Source organism: Pimephales promelas, chromosome 17 (assembly GCF_988280905.1).
Source record: "Pimephales promelas chromosome 17, fPimPro1.hap1.1, whole genome shotgun sequence".
Taxonomy (NCBI): Eukaryota; Metazoa; Chordata; class Actinopteri; order Cypriniformes; family Leuciscidae; genus Pimephales; species Pimephales promelas.
In genome coordinates this window covers 21,998,028-22,018,197 of record NC_142785.1, presented here as the reverse complement: position 1 = coordinate 22,018,197, position 20,170 = coordinate 21,998,028, and the positions used below count along the sequence as shown (strand labels likewise).

The 20,170-nt window shown below is 39.6% G+C and overlaps 1 protein-coding gene across 2 annotated transcripts in view; it reads left to right on the top strand.

The window, feature by feature from the left end:
• Positions 1–19,954, top strand: part of zeb1b (zinc finger E-box binding homeobox 1b) — a 59,611-nt gene extending 39,657 nt beyond the window's left edge. For both annotated transcript variants that reach the window (XM_039664837.2, XM_039664838.2), the window contains exons 2-8: positions 3,135–3,302; positions 10,963–11,118; positions 12,610–12,812; positions 13,165–13,276; positions 13,685–15,372; positions 15,707–15,887; positions 17,176–19,954. In XM_039664837.2, the coding sequence (XP_039520771.2) occupies positions 3,135–3,302; positions 10,963–11,118; positions 12,610–12,812; positions 13,165–13,276; positions 13,685–15,372; positions 15,707–15,887; positions 17,176–17,840 (3,173 nt within the window). In that variant the 3' untranslated portion in view covers positions 17,841–19,954. The remainder of the gene's footprint in view (positions 1–3,134; positions 3,303–10,962; positions 11,119–12,609; positions 12,813–13,164; positions 13,277–13,684; positions 15,373–15,706; positions 15,888–17,175) is intronic.
• Positions 19,955–20,170: the final 216 nt, after the last annotated feature.

Genomic DNA, 20,170 nt, shown 5'->3' with positions numbered 1-20,170 from the left:
GTCAATGTTTTGGACAAGTATATGTGATATTTAGAGAAAAATTGTAGGAAGTACATTTACCAAGCATTTATATAACTGAGTAATAGTAGAGCCTTGACCTGGTGGCTAACGCACATGCTAAAAATACAATGAGCTGTTGTTCAGTATCCCTTTCCATCATTATTTCCTGTTCTTTCTCTATTACAGTTTTTTTTTAATCAATTACACTCTATTTACACTGCAAGTTTTGAAAAAAAGTATCTCATGCTCACCAAGGCTGCATTTATTTGACCAAAAATACAAGGGACACCCAGACACTGACCTCTAACCTCTCTACTTTAAAGTACAGATGTTGAATATTTTATGCTGTCCTTTATGTGCTTTTTATTAAGGACAGTTTGTTCTTCCCGTGCCTTCACACCGTTTTAGTTTACAGCTCCAGCATAATGTGAGCTATTCCTTTCTCGGTAAACTGTTTGTTTAGTCACTTTTCCTGTGTGTACCTCCTGAAGGCTGTAATGAAATCTCTCATGTGGAACGGCGGAACAAGGCTCGTGGCTGTTTGTCATGGATCATTCACAGTGAGCTCACACACTCTCTGCTGTCCCTTTACTTCTGTCTACTGCTGACTAGCCACACCGTTTGCTTCCCTTGGCTGAACAGCCTGATGGGATTGGTAGCATCTCCTTCACAGTACACCGAATTGACTGTTGTGGTGATCTGTGCATCACTCGGATAGGTTTGACAGAACTTGTGGCTAGTGAACGATAGGTCTATCTTTATGATTGCGATTCTTTTTTTTTTCCATTTTGCTATGGACAGCATTTTTCTACCACGGCACATGTCGAGACACTACTTTCAGGTACATAGACGTGGCAAAGGTCTTTGCTTTGATCCATGACCTTAAAACCAAAGATGAGAGTGTGAGATAGAGAGAAAGAAAGAGGTTAAGAGGTTTATACATGCCCAGAACAGGTGGAGAATGAAAGTACAGGCCAGAGAAATAAAAGAAGATTGAGAGCGAACGAGAGAGCGAGTTGGTTAAAGAGTGCAACAAAAAGCACAAAATCAGCTGAATGTAAATGTGCCAGATAAGCCCGGTAGAAGAGATATTGTGTGTGTGTGTGTGTGTGTGTGTGTGTGTGTGTGCGCGTGTGTGTGTGTGTGAGAGAGAGAGAATCTACGGCCAGCCCCTCTGCTGACTTTGCTCCTCTCAAAGGAAAATTGATTTGGCCAGAGAGAGGTACTTAGAAGAGTGGAAAAGAAGAATGACGGAGAGTGAGAATTGCGAGAGAAATGGAGAGAGAGAGAGAGAGAGAGAGAGAGAGAGAGAGAGAGAGAGAGGAGGAGGAGGATGGAAAGGAAGGCTCTTCTTTATACATATTTCTTTCCCTGCAAAAAGTACACTCCTGCTGTGTATGGTCAACAATGATTCACATATATTACAATGATAATTACTCTTGTCTTTTGTGTCATGTACATTTAACGTATAAATATCTGTATTGGGAAATTTGCTTTTTTCGACCAATCAAAGAGACAGATCACCCCAAAAAATATTGCATAATTGACTTGCCTTCATATTAAGACTTTCTTTCTTCTGTGCAATATAAAGGAAAATATCTTGAATGCTTCAACTGGTTGGACCCTACACTGTAAAAATGAATATGCTTAATGTAATCAAAACAATTGTGGCAACACATTACAAGCATTATTATTAATTAAATTTAACAAATTAGAATTGAGTAAAAATTAATCTATTAATTCCTTAAAAGTTAACCATTAAAAATGAGTAAAACGTGCAACAACGACCAAATAAACATAAATTTAAGTCACCATTATGGTGATCTGTGTTTGTTTTTGGTTTGTTTTAAAATGACGGGTTTCTCCTTCAGCAGTTCTGCTTGTTAACATCAGGTGTCTTCAATGTTGGCAAAATAAAATAAAGAGTTCTTAACTAATCTTTGACGTCTGTCTTTACATTTTTTTGTAAACTTTACTAATTTTAAATGGTTAACTTTTAAGGAATAATTTGATTAATTATTACTCAATTCTAATTTGTTAACTTTAAATAATAATATTGCTTGTAATCTGTTGTCACAATTCTATTGATTAGATAAAGCATATTCATTTTTACAGACACACACACACACTCACACAATGTGTTCCTCAAAAGAAAGACTGACATAAGGGTTAGTAAATGATGACAATTTTCAGAATAACAACAGTAATGCAGATTCCTCAGGTGGCCACAAACTCTACATCCAAGATATATAGAAGTGCTGGATGTTTCCTGTCACTGTGTTTGAAACTGTCTTTCTTTTAGCTAAATTTATAAATCTGAGCATCTAACCTCCTCTTGATTTATGCATGCTCCATTAGAGGCCTTGTCCTGCCAGCACTTACCTTTAACGAATGAGAACTTGTTGGGCGAGCTTACCACTCCGTCATCCGCTGTTTTAATAGAATGTCAAATCACACTTAGCCTAGCATGCAAACACATACATTACTAATTAAGATCGTCTGGCCTGTTACAGAAAATCAATGGTGTTTTAGCTCGATCTCTTTCTTTTTTCAGGTCAACGAGGTCTTTGTCAAAAAAGTAAACAGGCATTTAAAAAATGTTACAAATGGCCTTTTTTCCCCCTGATTGCACACCAATAAAAAGACATGTTTCTTGTGTTGTATGGTAAATGATCTCACTATTATAGCACCTTGATTGTCATTTCACGTTTGAGATGATATGATTACAGTGTCTGACCATGTCCACACTGAACCGTTTGGCCACAAATGGTTTTAACACAAGCCATTCTGATTTATTGATTCAATCTCGAGTGATTCTTTGTCTTGTTTCATTGGCTCACTGAAAGACACAGGAACTGCTCCACTACTATTTGGTATTTAATTGAATTATTCCCTGAAGCACACTTCATCTCTCTACATCTCTTCAGTCATCTCTACGGCTTCAACAATTGGCTTCGTCTGAGCTGCTGTGTCTGTCTCTCTTTAATATTGTCTGGCTCTATCTTGTTGTCATTTTCACCAACAGCGTCTTTCCAAATCTTGAGGGTTTCATCAAACCTTTTGTGGTTTGCAAGCATTTGCAGGCTCCACATGTTAACATTCTCCTTAAGTGTTGTGTTTCTCTGTCTCTGCAGTGAGTAACTACAGTCATGTGCTGGAGGGCCAGTCAGACTCAGATGATGAAGATAAGCTTCACATTGTGGAGGAGGAAGGGAGTCTTCTGGACGGGGCTGACTGTGACAGCGTGGCCCCTGACGATGACCCCAATGGGGCCGCCGACCCAGACGGCAGATGGGATGATGGTAAGCCCGCTTAATTGAGACATATCGTTATCAAAAATTCTCTGTATATTGACTATTTCCAGGACATTTTCAAAAACAGCTAGATGTAGCAGAACACAGGTGTTTCAAGGTATATATTTTAAAAGTTAGACTATTTTTAAATTGACATGCTGTTTCAAAATGGCAAAGCTTGTGACAGCTCCAAAAACAGCGCTAGACATGACGCAAAAGCCAGGTCTGTCTGAATGTTTATGGCTGTAACTGTGGTGCTTTTCCATGAGGGTTTGCTATGTAAACTCTCTAAAAGCTTACTGTCATCACACTAATTAAAGCATCAGATAAATACTGAGAAAATCTAAAGGGGGGATAAAATCAAAGACTATAGATAGATATGCAAAGACGATTTTTTATCTATATGGTGGAATACGTTCCACCTTCTAAATAAAAGAGCAAATCACTTCTAATGTAAACCTGAGACGCTCGCTTAGGACTGCACATTCACATTGCTTGGTTTAGTCTTAAAAAAAAAGGTTTAAAAACACTATTTGAACATACGAGACAACATTTATGGGACAATTTATGTGAGATTTTGTTGTTGATTTAAAACATGTTATTGAAATGGGAGTGCGGCAACCAGATTTTGAGATTGCAGGACTCCCCCATTCAAATAGATAGAACTTGACATTGCCTTTCCTTGAAAGGCTAAAATGTTCATCTAATTTTCGGAGGTTAAATACAGTCATCTCAGAAGAAATCCATGCATCTGGAATTTCATGTGAAGGCAAAATATTTTCCTACACAGATTTGGCAACGGACTTGCTGCATCGACTAACAGAAAGCAGCTCGGTTTGGTTACTTCTGCCTCACTATTACTGGCAATGGACAAGTTTTTGTCAGTGAAATTTCAGAGAAATTTTGCTAATGTCACCGCAATCTAGGACTAGAATAATAATGGGAAAAACATAAAACAAAAAAATCAGAAATTGTGGAAAACCTGTAGATAAATTAGATGACTTTTCAAATTGACTAGTCAGTTTCCAGTCGGTAATCATCAACATTATAAACTTACACAAACGTTATTTTAAGGGTACGTGAACTGTAATCTCTCTTAGAGATAAAATTCAACACCACTCTTTTGCTGGCTTTCAAGCACAGGTATTTTCTTCAGAAAATGTAGACCATGTTTTTATTGTGATGCTGAAATCTTGGCTCTATCTGGATAATGATCTATCCTGATAGAGAGTGACAAAGATACAATAGAGCTCTCTTTTACAAAAGGCATTTCTCCTGTTCTTGGGTTAATATGTATTGCCTGCAGTGTAGGGATTGTTTATGCTGGAAAAGGTGAACACAAAGTCTGCTGTGTGTGAGCTATCAGCATGCTATTGCGCATTATGGTTAGTGTTGCGGGACGCAGGCATCATGGCAGGTAATATACCGCTGCTATAACCACAGCAACTGCTTGCACAGCAGCCTCGCGTTCAGTTTTTTCATTCAGTACATTTTCTACTCTCCTCTCTATGTATTTGTAGGTTTGCTCCAGAAATTCATAGTTCTATGTCATTTTAATTTCTGCCAGTATTCATTCATTTCTCTCTCCCGGCTTCTCTGTCAGTTCACTGCAGGATGAAGCTGCAGTGAAGGAGAAAGTCATTGTTTTTGGCAGAGCTCGCCAAACATTAAACACTTCACAGAAACCTGAGTTAAGAGAAAGGGACTACACTCTCTCTCTCTATGTCTCTTGAATCTCTTCTTTTTACCTCCATACCACCTTCATCTCTTTGTAGTCTTTCTTTGTTCACCTGTTGCTTCTTTGTTGTAGTGTTCTTTCAATAAAGTGTTGTTGTAAGTCTCTAATGTTTTCCCTGAATTCTTTGCGTGGTCTTCCTTTTAACATGTTACAGCACAGGATCCAAGCACCTGTTGCACCTTTTCTCCTTCATTTCATGCTTTAGCATCTCCATTGCCAATAGCTCAGCTGCAGAAAGAGGCCCAGATATACGAGCCATTAGGAAGTGTGTCACATAGAGAAATTGGTCTGCCGAGATGTAATGTGCATTGTTCTCTTTTCTCAGATGTCGTGTTTGAGTTATATACACTTCTCTGCCTAAGCTTCCCATCATTCATAGAGCGCCGGGCTGTAAAACAGCCACTAGCCATAATGGTTCAGCACTATCATTCCAACTCTCACTCTCCATTCCAGGCTATCCCACACCTTTCATTATTTTCTTTCTTTTTATCTTGGCAGCGATCTCTAGTTTAGAGTACCACCGAGCTTAGAGACAGTACGGCTGACTCTGTGGTCTCTCCGTCTGTGTTTGTTTTAAGGCTGCAATTCTTTTGCGCCCCTCTACCTCAACCTCCGCTTTTACTTTCCCTCCGTCCGTGCTATACTTCTCTGCACTTCATTCTTCACGATCAGATGACTGGCCACTCGCTCACTGTCAGCTCTCATGTTCTCTAAGATGAAAAGGCTCCCCTCGGTGTCATTTATGGGGAAATACTCTGTAAACCAATACATGATTACTGTCGCATGGATAGTGACGCTGCATATCCAATTTGATATGTTATATCGCTGTGTTCCCCTGTAATTTAACCACACATTTCTTGAACAGACATTAGGAATCAGCCATTTACGTAATGCGGTGAGCATAGGCACCTAGCATAATGGAACAAGGAACATGGTGGATGGGCTTACCTCATTTTTTTTACTGTTGGGGAGGATTACATTCTATATTTGACTAGGTTTTAAAGTGCCTGAGCATATGGCGATGGAGTAATTGGTCACTGGGGAATGTGCTGTAAGTGCCTTACTCATAATGGAAATCCCACCAGAACTTTAATCAGGAAAAGTGAAGCTGGTGAATTCTGGGAGACGTAGTGCTGGCTGCTGGTCTGAAATGCTGGCCCATATTGATAGGATAGCATCTTGCAGTTGATGGAGATTTGTGGGATGCGCATCCGGGGCATGAAGCTCTTGTTCCACCACATCCCAAAGATGCTCTATTGGGTTGAGATGTGGTGACTGTGGGGGCCATTTTAGTACAGTGAACTCACTGTCATGTTCAAAAAACCAATTTGAAATGATTCAAGCTTTGCAACATAGTGCATTATCCTTTTGGAAGTAGCCATCAGAGGATGGGTACATGGTGGCCATAAAGGGATGGACAATGGACATGGTCAGAAATAATGCTCAGGCCGTGGCATTTAAACAATGTCCAATTGGCACTAAGGGGCCAAAGTGTGCCAAGAAAACATCCCACACACCATTACACCACCACCAGCAGCCTGCACAGCGGTAACAAGGCATGATGGGTCCATGTTCTCATTCTGTTTATGACAAATTCTGACTCTGATGAGTCTCAATTTCTGTTGAGACATTCAGATGGTAGACCAGGCAACATTTTTCCAGTCTTCAACTGTCCAGTTTTGGTGAGCTCTTGGAAATTTTCGCCCACAGGACTGCTGCATACTGGATGTTTTTCCCTTTTCACACCATTCTTTATAAACCTTAGAAATGGTTGTGCGTGAAAATCCCAGTAACTGAGCAGATACTCAGACCGGCCCGTCTGGCACCAACAACCATGCCACTCTCAAAATTGCTTAAATCAACTTTCTTCCCCATTCTGACATTCAGTTTGGAGTTCATGCGATTGTCTTGACCAGGACCACACCCCTAAATGCATTAAAGAAACTGCCATGTGATTGGTTGATTAGATAATTGCATTAATGACTAATTTAACAGGTGTTTCTAATAATCCTTTAGGTGAGTGTATATGTATGTATACCATATTTATATATTATGTGTGTGTGTGTGTGCGTGTGTGCAGCCTAATATTTCAGATTCTTTTATGAATAAACAGTATTTATTTTTTATTTGAAATATAAATCTTTTATAACATTATAATGTAGTCATTTTTTATCAATTTAATGATGATAATTTAAAATCAATTTAAATTTTTTTATCATAAATATTTTCTTTAAAAAAGAAATCTCTTTGCCCTTATAATTAATCAATGTACAATTCATAACCTCAGAGAAAATATAAAGTTAATCTAAAGGCAAAGTATTTCATTTCTGTTAGTATTTCAGGAAAGTCTTTTCTGGAATGCTTTAAATATATTGCAATGAAAAAAAAAAAAACATTTTGGCTGCTTGTTCAAACTGCTTCAAATTCATTTTGTCCAAACTTAATTTGATTGTGTTCAATCTGCTTAAATATGTTAAATTAAAGATTACTTAATCTGTTTGTGTTGGGTTACATGAATGATTTGTGTTGCATTAACTGAAACTGGACGGTGCTTGTTAGTTCCCAGCATGCTTTGCATACAGCTAAATTAAGAGTGAATAAATGTTGAAATTAAGTGTTATTTTATGTGTTTTTTGAGAAAATGAGGAAAGGGAAAGACTTTATCGTGAGTAATTGTGTTTATGTGTTCAATTACATTGCAATTATTAGAGCCATTTAAATTACAAATCACCATATTTCTTCATATGCTGAAAGAGCATATAAATCTTAGCATTTAATTTATTAATAAGTGCTACTGCACACATTCTTTCTCATTCAGTTGTGTTATCACAGCACAAGGAGCAGATTCAAAATAATTTGCTTGTGTGGAACTACTGTCCATAATTTTATAAAGTTAGTTTAAAGAGTACTTTTTTGAGTGAGGTTAGAGTGTTTTTTGTGCATCAGTTTAGGAGTGTTGTCTGTTCAAACCAGTATCTGATATAGGCTTCATTTAAAGGGTCATGTGAACAACCTCAGAAAAATCAGATTTGAGCAGAAAATCAGATTTGGTTCACATTCAGCTGCGGTAAGAAACCAACCGTAACTGTTTAGTGGGTTTTATGGATAGTGGAACTACGCTCACAGTTCCTCAAAATAATTATACACATTTTCCATTAGTTTCTCAAGTTAACCGTGTCAAGTTAAAGTAAATCTATGAACTGGGTGAACTTTGACACTCATGTGACTAGTGCATCATTCTCAAATCAAACCAAGCCCATCACAGAGCACTCGTACACTTTATCTGACCTTCACCCTTAATGTGTTTCACAAGGTCAGGATGTCAATACATAATCATAAGTGCATGTTTTGTACTGTACGTGTGTTAGCTACTTCACTGAGCTTAGACTACAGCACACATTTTCTGTTCAAAGGAAGTTTTAGCTTGTTGTATAATCACAAGATAATCTCTCTTTGCCTCTGTCAACAGTTTAATATTGTATGGCCTTAGGGGATATTGTCCCTCACAAGATGACACAGGACTAATGTGGTGTAATAACCTGTTGCAATGTGAAAGATCTAAGTGTAGAATGTGGAAGGACACTCGTCCAGCCGCACTTTAAGTGTTGTAGTACTCGAGACTCGGACTCGTCTCGGACTCGGTCTCGAGACCATATTTTAATGGTCTTGGTCTTGTCATGGACTCGTGTCCATTTGGACTCGGAATTGACTCGTACTCGAACATTTTTTTTTTTAGGACTCGGAATTATTCCCGAGTCCACTCGAGTTCAATTCAAAATATTTTTCATGATTATTAATGTATGTTAATAAAATATTTCTTTAAATTGATTGACACGCCCAGTGATTGGTGATTTTCTATTGCGCAACTGCGCTTGACAAATTGTAATAAAATTACTTTTAACACCACCTACTATGTGGCCTTTTTACCCTAAACTGATCATATTTTTTAAACTCTAAGTAAATTCAGTAAAAATTCAGTAAAAAAAAAAAAAGGATTTCTCTAAGTACTTAAAAGTAAATTAGGTAATCAACCCTCACTGGTCTCAGTCTCGACTCGGACTCGACCGTCTCTGGTCTCGGACTCGACTCGGACCCGACTCTCTATGGACTCGGACTCGACTCGGACTCGACTCTCTATGGACTCGGTCTTGACTCGGACTCGACTCTCTCTGGTCTCGGTGTCAACTCGGACTCGAGTGAGGTGGTCTCGACTACAACACTGCGCACTTATATTCATGTCTATCTCTGGTCCACTTATAATGTGAGATGTCACGGCTATAGTAGTGTTGTGATGTCATGACAACAGCATGCTGTAATGGCTGGCAAAGCTTGGAGCAAGAGCTATTGTAATCATCTGTTTTTTACTAGCAGAACATCTCACACCCAGATTTCAACACGATTTAAACCTCTCAGGAACGTTTGGGAGGGACCTACTGAAACGTTTGCCATTGAAATCACTTGAGAACATGATAGAGTTTATCTTTTTCAGTGTGTTCATGGTTTTTCTATCTGCAAATGTCAAGAGCTTAGTTTAAATGAATATGCAAATTAATCTATAACGTGCATAGTGTTCTGTTACTCTTCTATTCTAGTGCCTACTCACATGATGATGCTCAGCAAAATTACTGAAAAATATGTTAGTTTGCAGAGGGTGTGATTTTATCAACGAAGATAAAATGAACTAAGGTGAGACGAAAATGACAAAAATATTATGAGAAAACAAGATGTTGCAAGATATTAACTATATTTAAAATGTTTTTAGATTTATTTTTACGTCATATTTCCCAAATGTTGGATACATATAAATTAATATACGTTTCTACTTCTGTAGATAATCGTAAACTACTGTAAAGTCATGCCATTTCAGTCAGAATAAAATGGAATAAAATGAATTATTCATTATTATATTAATATTATATTTTTTTATTATTATTAAAATAATAAACATTCAAATATTAACAATTAAAAACTAATTATTAAATGAACTGATAATAAATTTAAAATACATTTTCAAGAGTAACATGTTTTGACTAAAATAAATAACAAATATCATAATGACTGGATATGTCTTCTTTGTATAGAACCAAGGACGTCCTTCTATACTGTGGTGAGAAAATCCTTCTTGTCAGACAAATAAACAGTGTCGGTGTGAATCAGTGTCCCTTATGGAGACATCACTGCTGGCAAGGGTAGAGCGCACTACAGAAAGAGCTGCTGAAAAGTGAGAATAAGCAAAAGAACACTGACATAAACACAAAAAAAAGCCTTCTTCATTTAGTTTTTCTCCCTCACATATTGCAGGATCTCTTAAATCGTTCCGACACACAAATGCACAAATGTCCTCAGGTGTTTCCGAATGTTGTTTTGACTCGCTAGCAAATGCCATTAGTTGTAATTGCTGACATTGCGGACTCATTTTCAGCATATGCATGAGAGAGCGCATAGCTAAGGCACAGAGCAGTGTGATGCCCGGGGGCTCAGTTTCTCCCAAAGCCTTCGCTTGTTCATTTGCAATCGTTAGTTGAACCAATCTTTCGTTTGTGAGCAAAAGAAAATGAGAGTACATTTCTCAAATTAAAGAAGCTCATTTAATGGGGACGTTGAGCTCAGATTGTGCATTAAGCCCAAAATTGAATTAGCTGCACCAGAGTCATTTCTTTTTCATTTGCTTTTAATAGGTAAATGTGCATTCGAGGACTAATATGCGTTTTTGCGGGGGTATATACCCATGTACATGAAGCTATGTAGCTAAAGCTCATATCCACTCAAACTCCACTAAGTATTTAGCTAATGTACTGTTTAATAGGGGCGTTGTTTGCTCTGATTCAAATTATTCATCCTTCATATTTTTATCGTGCTCTGGGCCATATCATACAAGTGTTTACTCGGTCCATAGACACAACAGTGAGTATGTATTTGCATGTGTTGCAGTGAAAGAGGAGTGTGTGTCAGACGAGGATGAAAGGAGCAGAGATGCTTTGGTTGAGGAGATGCTACAGCAAGGAGACACGGCAGTCATCTACCCAGAGGCTCCAGACGACGAACCGCGTCAGGGCACACCAGAAACCAGTGGGCATGATGAAAATGGTAGACATACTCGCATCACGCACATTGTACTGTAAATATCACTCACGATGAACACAAATACAGATCCAGGAGCAAGTGTGTGAAATTCAAGTGATATGAATTTGCTTCTTGTGAATAGCAAATTCAAAATATCTTTTTACTTCTTATGTTTAATAAATCTATTTTTGTTGATCTATTGTTGTTCCATCAAATTGTAGAACCAATATATGCAGGAGCCTGTTAAATCCAAGGGTTCCCATACATTTTCATTTAACTGATTTGTCTTTCAAATCTCATATATGGAGACAGACACAATAGCCACACTTCTCATAGACCACTAATGAGTCTGAAACGATTTTTGTGACACCTGCAACACCTGTGCAAATCTCCCATACCTGAACTACTTTCTCACGTCCCTGTTGCTGTGTTTGTGTGTGAGAGAACGTTTCACCTGACCGGAGGGAGAAGTTTAATAGGTTACCTGTTAACAGGTAATATGTTACCTGTGTGAGAGCTGGACAGAAAGCCGTCCAGGTGTTATCTGCTCCTTTTTCCATTTGACATTTTATTATTTTGACCAAGATAACCACTATAAAAGTCTTCCCTTAAATTTAGACATTTGGTTTGAGAAATATAATGACAATGGTGCATCCGAATTTGTGCCATTGCAATCAAACATATTAATGTCTTAATACATTTTACTATGTTGGTTGAATTACCAGAGTGCCCTGCACTCAAGTAACAAAGATTTGGCATCCGTGGCTGTATTATTTTGTTAAAACATAACAGGCTTCACCAGCATTTGGTATCCATTGTTCATGTAATTATTTGCCTTACACAGCTGCCAATCCGTGTTCTTTTCATTGTGGCTGCTGTTCTTCAACTCTTCACGCTGAAGAGATTTCAGAATGGGAAATGTCATAAATTAAAGATCTTCCCTAACTCTCATATTCTCATTCGTCAGTGCATTGATCCATGTCTAAATGCACACACATACACACACTGCACAGATAAATGATCTATGCCAGAAATCCATGCAACTGGATTCCTTTCTATTACATATTTGTACAACATAGGAAATAATTGTTTGAAAATTCAGACATTTGCAGCTACTACTTATAGACCTTATTTAGCCCCGCCCTTTTTCAGCACTGCGGTCGTTGTCTTTTGACTTACTGTCTGTATTTTCACAGCGATCTTGCATAGGTATGAATGAACTGCTCGTAAAAAAAATTCCCGGTCGACATTTGTTAAGACATCTGCTTTACAATGCTTATGATAAACATTACAATGCTCATGATAACTTTTGTTAACTCTACATTAAGTAAATACACTTCACCAGCTAATTATACAGAGCGACCGCAAAAACGGAAGTTCAAAGACAATATTCTAAAAATGATGGCGCCCATGTTTCTCTGGTGCATAAGGTCTATACTGTAGATAACATATCCCCTCCAATAAATATGATAAACTCTACCCATTTGTAATATGTTTTCTTTCTCTCACTTTCAGGCACACCAGACTCATTTTCTCAGCTTCTCACCTGCCCGTATTGTTCTCGTGGCTACAAGCGTTACACCTCACTGAAGGAGCACATTAAATACAGACACGAGAAGAGTGAGGACAACTTCAGCTGCTCTCTCTGTAGTTACACCTTTGCCTACCGAACACAGCTGGACAGACACATGACCGCACACAAAGCTGGCAGAGAACAGGTATTCTGTCCTTAATCTTTAATGTTTGTGAGCAGTGTGATTTAATGGGATATTTTGGTTAACTGTGTTAACTGTGGGGGGGGGTGAGGGGTATTGTTGTGAAAGCCAAAGATTGAAATCCAGACTGAAAATGGTTGGATTTCACACATGGGTTACTCAAGGTTTATATCACTCATGCAAGACCTATAGAAAAGTATTAAAAGCTATAAAATGTAATAATTAATGTTGTTACTAAGCAATTAAAGCATATATTTTGTATAAAGGCATGCTTTTCAAGAGATTTTACATTTACAGATAAATGATAGCAGTATTGTTCACCCAAGTATAACGCATTCTCTCTTACATTCTTTAGCGGCATGTTACTCAGTCAGGTGGAGGAGGGAATCGAAAGTTTAAATGCACTGAATGTGGCAAAGCCTTCAAGTACAAACACCACCTGAAAGAACACCTGCGCATCCACAGTGGTGAGGGCTGCCTAAAATCTGCTAGAATAATGTGTGCGTGTTTGTGTGTTTGCAAGCATGCATAGGTGTATACAATCATTCACTTCTTTGTACAAATTTGTAGGGCAATTCAGCATTCAAATACTTTAAAGAACTTTCATTACTTACTGTCAAAGAGAGTTTGTCCTTTAAACATTGCGTTTGCTTTAAACATTTTCATGGCCTTTACTGTTTGAAAAAAAAGAAGCTTTTTCTGAGTTGTAATAGTTTCTTTTTTTAGGACCACCATTGAGGTGACGTTTTATTGTACTTGAATCGATTTTCTCCTACATTCTTTCGATGTCCTCAAAAATGAAAGCAATAGAGTTGAAGACCTTGTTATATGTGAAGTGTCACTTGTTTCATTTCTCTATTATGTGTGTTTTGTAGGAGAAAAGCCTTATGAATGCTCCAACTGCAAAAAGCGTTTCTCTCATTCTGGCTCCTACAGTTCCCACATAAGCAGTAAGAAGTGTATCGGCCTCATCTCAGTAAACGGGCGGCCACGACCTTCTCCCGCCACCGGGGCTGCCAAGACCCCGCAGTGCTCTTCCCCATCCCTGCCAACCTCTTCCCCTACAGCACGTGTCCAAGTCAGAGACAAACTGGACAACAGCAAACCCCTTCAGGAGCAGCTTCCCTTGACGCAGATCAAGTCTGAGCCGCTGGACTACGAATACAAGCCTGTGGTGGTGGCCCCATCTGCTAGAGGCGTAAATGGCATGTTCCAAGGTGGGGCGTCAGCCCCGCTCCAGGGTGCCGTTCAGGCTGTTGTGCTCCCAACACTGGTATCCCCAATCAGCATCAACCTGGGGGACTTACAGAATGTGCTGAAGGTAGCAGTGGATGGCAACGTCATCAGGCAAGTGTTGGAAAGCACGCAAACTAAAGGGCAGCAAGCGGGGACAGGAATCGTTGGTGCAGGAGGGTTGGGAATTGCTCAAGCATCCCAGCAAGTCATCCAGGCCATTAGTCTCCCCATCTTGGATCAGGATGGCAATGCTAAGATCATCATCAACTACAGTCTGGACCCGTCACAGGCCCAAGCACTCCTTCAAAGTCCGAAGAAGGAACCTTTGGGGTTGAACACGGAGGTCTGCAAGGCTCAGAAGCTGCCAGAGGACCTGACTGTAAAGACAAATAGGGACAAAACCACCATCACTGTGGATGAAAAGAGTATGTTACACAATGACTCAACACTTAAGCACTGTGGTAAAGATGGACATAGGGTAAACGGGAAAAATCTTGACGGGAAGATGGACTTGGAGGAAGGACTGTGTCCTGGTCAGCCTCCTCTGAAGAACCTTCTCTCCTTGCTTAAGGCTTACTTTGCCTTAAACAATGAGCCCACCAAGGAGGAGCTGGCAAAGATTTCCGAGTCTGTCAGTCTTCCAGCAGAGGTGGTAAAGAAGTGGTTTGAGAAGATGCAGCTGGGACAGATCTCCATAGACCCCACCTCACCCCTGGCTGAAGACGAGCAGACCACCCCTGGGGATTTGGATGGGACTAGAGGTGGATCGCCCAGAACAGAGCCGGATGATCAAATGAACTCAGAGGAGCAAGGGGAGAGGGAATGCAGTAGTCCAGTAGAGGACATAGCACCTGGTGTGAATGGGATCGAGAGTGTCCCTACATCCCCTTCACCACTAAACCTATCGGCCGATGGTCCTGTCCCGGCCAGGACTCTTGAAGAAGGCGAAGGACCTCTCGATCTGTCGCTACCAAAATCCGCTGCTACAGCTCCTGTGGCTAGCGGTCACGTTAACACTGTTTACTCGGCTCAAGAGGAGCCACTGAATTTGACTTGCACAAAGAAGGAACTGCTCAGCAATGCAAGCACCAATGCTGCCATATTTGCCAGCCAACCAAGTGCCAATCCCATAAACATTGTGACCACTCAACTGCCCACCCTAGTGGCTATCACTGACCAGGGACAAGCACAATGTCTACGTGCACTTGCCACCACTAAACAGACCATCTTGATCCCACAGCTGACATACAGTTACACCACTACATCCTCCAGCCCAGCAGGGGCCGACACACCACAGAAGAACGTTATACACGTCAATGGCATTAAGGTGAGGACCTCACATTCACTGCATGTTAGCTTAGGTGTCCACAACGATAGCTCTGAACCAGGGATGGGGAACGTAGGTCCTGGTGGGCCACCGTCCTGCAGAGTTTAGTTCCAACCAAAAACAAACACACCCGAACAAGCTAAATAATGTCTTCAGGATCACCAAGGCTACAGGGAGGCAAGTTTTTTTTTTATTATTAGGGTTGGAGCTAAACTCTGCAGGATAGCGTTCTCTATCTCTGCTCTAAACTAACATTTGAGTGTATATGTGCCCACAAATGTATCCTTGGTTATATTATTTCAAATACAATGATCTGCTTTTTCTCTTGATGTAGGAGGAGAAACAGGAGATGGGGTCAGAGGTCACCTCAACATTGGAAGAACAGACAGACTCAGACTCAGGGCCGACGAGGAAGAAGATGAAAAGGACAGAGAGTGGGCTGTATGCCTGTGACCTGTGTGACAAAATCTTCCAGAAGAGCAGCTCATTGCTCCGCCATAAATACGAACACACAGGTAGGAGTCTCCAAGGTCCACTCACCAAGGAGAAAATTAGACATTAAGAAAGCAGTTAGGCCTGTTTTAGATGTCCCTCCATACACAAATGGTTGGGCATTCATAGAAATATAATTTGAAGTGATATTGAAGGGGAAATTATGACAGAATACGTTGTATTGCAGTAATTTTACCTATTACACTGGGAGCAGAACTGAATTTTAAGTTCCAACCACTGTTAAATTACACATGCTGGAGGGTGCGGTGACTTATTTTCCCTCATCCTCTGGCCAAATACATTACCTTCTCACACCGAACCCAGGCTGTTACATCAGTTCTCTGTTTGTAATTTACACTCCTCCTCCCTCTTTTGCTCTAAAAACATGAGAAGTTAGCAAAGCCAAGAGCAGGTCACCTCACTCTTACTGTTGAGATACCTGGCCAAAAAGCGAGCAGCACTCATCCAAATGACATCACAGCACCTTGAACCACAAGTTATGCTGTCTTTTTTCTCTGAAGCCACAGTTTATAAACTTCCAGGCCTTTGTGGAACTGGCCTGTCTTGTGCACCACAGCTTGTTTTGATTCATTGTTTGGTCTTATTGTCCATGGCTACAAAACAACATGTAGTGCAATTCTTAATGCCTTAAAGATCTAGGGTTGAAGGCTGGGTGTGGGTGGATTTGTGGAGATTACAAGATTTTTTTCCTTTATGGCCTTTAGAAGTTGAACTGTGTAACAGTGGTTATTGAGGCATGCATATAATTGACGAAAATGAGTCAATTTAATATGCTGTACTGTTGCATAACAGTGTCAATCAGCTAAAAAAAACATTATTATAAATTTCCAGTTTACGTGACATGATTTTTAACACCTTCAATGTGCGTTTATATTTTCCCAATTAGCACCACTTACACAGAAATCACTTCGAAACAAGCAGTGATCCATTGGTCATCACAGTGCATTTGCCAACTTGAACATGCAAAATATGCATTGGGAACTTGTTCGCCCTATTGAAATTATGGGATTTCTCCTGCAAAATTTGCACAGCAATGGTAAACGTGACTGCCATAAAGGGTTAGTTCATCCAAAAATTAAAATTACGTCATTAATGTCTCACCCTCATGTCGTCCCAAGCCCGTAAGACCTCCGTTCCTCTTCGGAACACACTTTAAGATATTTTAGATTAAGTCCGAGAGCTTTCTGTCAGTCTATAATAATCTCAGAAATTATTGTATGTATATTCTGGTAACAGGATAAGTACTCCAAGATGAATACTAATAGAGTGCAACTTCTTCATCTCCTGCAGGAAAGAGGCCTCATGAATGTGGGATCTGCAGCAAGGCCTTCAAACACAAGCACCACCTAATAGAGCACCTGCGCTTGCACTCCGGAGAAAAGCCGTACCAGTGTGACAAGTGCGGCAAGCGCTTCTCCCACTCCGGCTCGTACTCGCAACACATGAACCACAGATACTCCTACTGTAAGAAAGAGGCTCAAGGTCAAGGGCTAGGCCAAGGAGTCGAGGAAGAGGACAACCACGGCGAGGAGCAGCCTCGGACGGGAAGCGCGGCGGCCTCACCCCCTTCCCACCTGGATTCGGACGAGCGGGGGAGTAGTACCAGAGAGGATGAGAGTGAGGAGGAGGATGAGATAGGCTCTGGGAGCTTAGTGGATGAGGATGAGATTCAGGTGGTCAAGATTGGAGAAGAGGGAGACGAAGACGACCAGGGAGCAGATGAAGACCAGGAAGGGGAGGGAGAGAGGATGGAGGAGGCGGAACAAGAGGAAAATGACGGACAGATGCTGAAAGTTGTAGTGATGCAGGATGAATGTGAAGAGGAAGAAAATGGGGAAGAGGAGCGAACGGCGGAGGAAGCCATGGACACAGGAGCCCCTGAACACATGAAGGACACGAACCCGGCGGACAATGAGAAAAACAGTGAAAATGAAGCAAACACAGCCGTGAAATGAAGAGAAGCCACAACTGTGTTTTTAAGACCCTTATTCCTTATGAAGTTGTTTTACAAAATTACTAATTTGAAGGAACAAAAAAGACGCTTTCTCTTTGCAGATGTTTCTCTCTTCCTGAGAACTGACTGTGTCAAGACGAGAACGAGGAGAGGAAGAGAGCGTGACTGCTCTTACACTGCATTTAAACCCACTACTGTGTATAAACCCCCAGGTGTGCCTGATAAATACGAAATAGTTACTTTTTCCACATAAAGACGATTTTCAGTGTTTGAGTATGGTTTGTATAAATGCAAAGTTTAATGGAAAAAAAAAAAAACGAACAAAAACAAAAAAGAAAATGATGCATATACGGACTGAAAGCTATACACGTTTTGGCTAATAATGTTTTATTACTAAAACGCCTTGGGTCAATTTCTTTTATCAGTATTACTAATTTTTGTCGCTCTCGGTTTACCCTGAAAAGCTGTACAGTCGGGAGAGAGAGATTTCTATACGTTTTTATTGCCAATGAACAAAACTCAGTATTTTCTTGCATTTGAAGGAAAAAGTATCCTGTGCACTACCATATTCCCAGTTTACCTATGGAACACCTATGTGGGCCTTGTGTTGTTTAATGTCTACCTTCCAGTATTAGCGCTCCAGACGTTATTCCCTAAGCCACGCTAGTGCTCGCTAGCACGTCATTTGTCTGTCGTCTCATTTCAAGAAGGACACTGAGCCTTAAATGTAAAAAAAGATTGATGCGGTTATGGTGGGAGGGCTTTAATGAATTCCAAAAAAAGCCAGGACATCAAAGAAAAACCTTAGACGTAGTCTTCATCATGTTTCAGGTGATCGCCATAAGTCCCTTCCCCATAAGTCCATCATCCACCCTTATGCAAAAACATGCATGTTGGAAGTGCCATTGAACAGTGCTGTGCCGTCGCTGTGACGCCTCCGCTAAGCAGCACACTCACGTGGGGCTCATGCCGTCTTCGTTTTTAGTAGCAAAATTTTGGACCCCTGCACCTAAACCACTAGTCCTGACTAAAGGACGAGACTGCCTCTTTTTTTCTTTTTTATTTGAACAATCCAGTATAAAGACTACGTTGCATCAAGAATTCAGGAAAGACGATCGATGAGCAAAAAGGAGTAAAAAAAAAAACAAATCTCTTTTTTCAGCCTTGAAGTATTTTCCCCGTTTGGTGCACTTGTTTCTCTTGTTATCTTTAGCAGCACGACACTTTTTCTTCAGGTAACAAATAGATATGATCAATGAAGAATTCACTTTTAGTGTTTTTCGTGTTTTTTTTTTTTTTTTTTTTTTCGGTCAGACTTTTTACCTGTCAGTATTAATTTTTGTCTTGTTTGTATTGAAGTTTTTTTTGTTGTTGTTGTTTGTTTCGGTGAACATTGTGTAATTTTTTTTTTGTTTGTTTTGTTTTCAGTAAAGGCAGTATTACCCCTCCCATCCCTCACCAGTATAACTTTACATTTTTAGTTTTAGAGACCTTTTATATTTATGTGTCTTATTTTTGTATTTTCTTTATGGTTATTTATTACACAATGTAGTGTACAATACTGTAGTTTGTATTAATACAATAATATATTTTAGTATGAAGAATAATTTCGAAGATTAAATAAATACAAAGCTGGGGGAGAAACTAGCATTTCAAAGTGTTTTAAAACAGAAAAGTATAATTTTCAAAATGCATTGTTTGAAGAAAAAAAAAAAAAAAGACAAAAACACCCCTAAAAGTATATCAGAACTGTTACATTTTACACGTCACTTTCATGTCACTGTCTCTTACCCCACTATACTTTGAAGCTACTGAACGTCTGAAAACGAATTGTATGCTATACACGCATGAGTCTTTGCTGTTGTATCGAAAGATTGTCCTTCACCATGAAACTGTGCTGCCCTTTTAACGAAGCCAAAACATCATCAATGCGTTGTTTTTTTATTATTATTATTTTTGGTTGTGCCAATTTGTAACTCTCTTTGTCTACATCGAGGCAACAAAGTCTTTTATATGTCCCTGTTTTAACCTTTTTAGTGGTAGCTTTTTGTTTGATTGTTTTATTTTGTTTTTTAATGACTCCCCATCTCACAATAAAATACTTCAAGAATTCAACATTCAGCTTTTCTACAATATTTCACATTACGAGAGATGTAAATCTTCATTGGTCAGAAGAGTTATAGGCATACAGTATATTGTAAAGGACGAGTTGACTTTTATGATAGAAATACAGAGACATTCACTGTGAATAAAATCCTCTACTAAAGTCATTGATTGGGATCAGGTTGCCATGCGGGATTTTGGATGGAGGGCGTGAATTATTAATGCAGC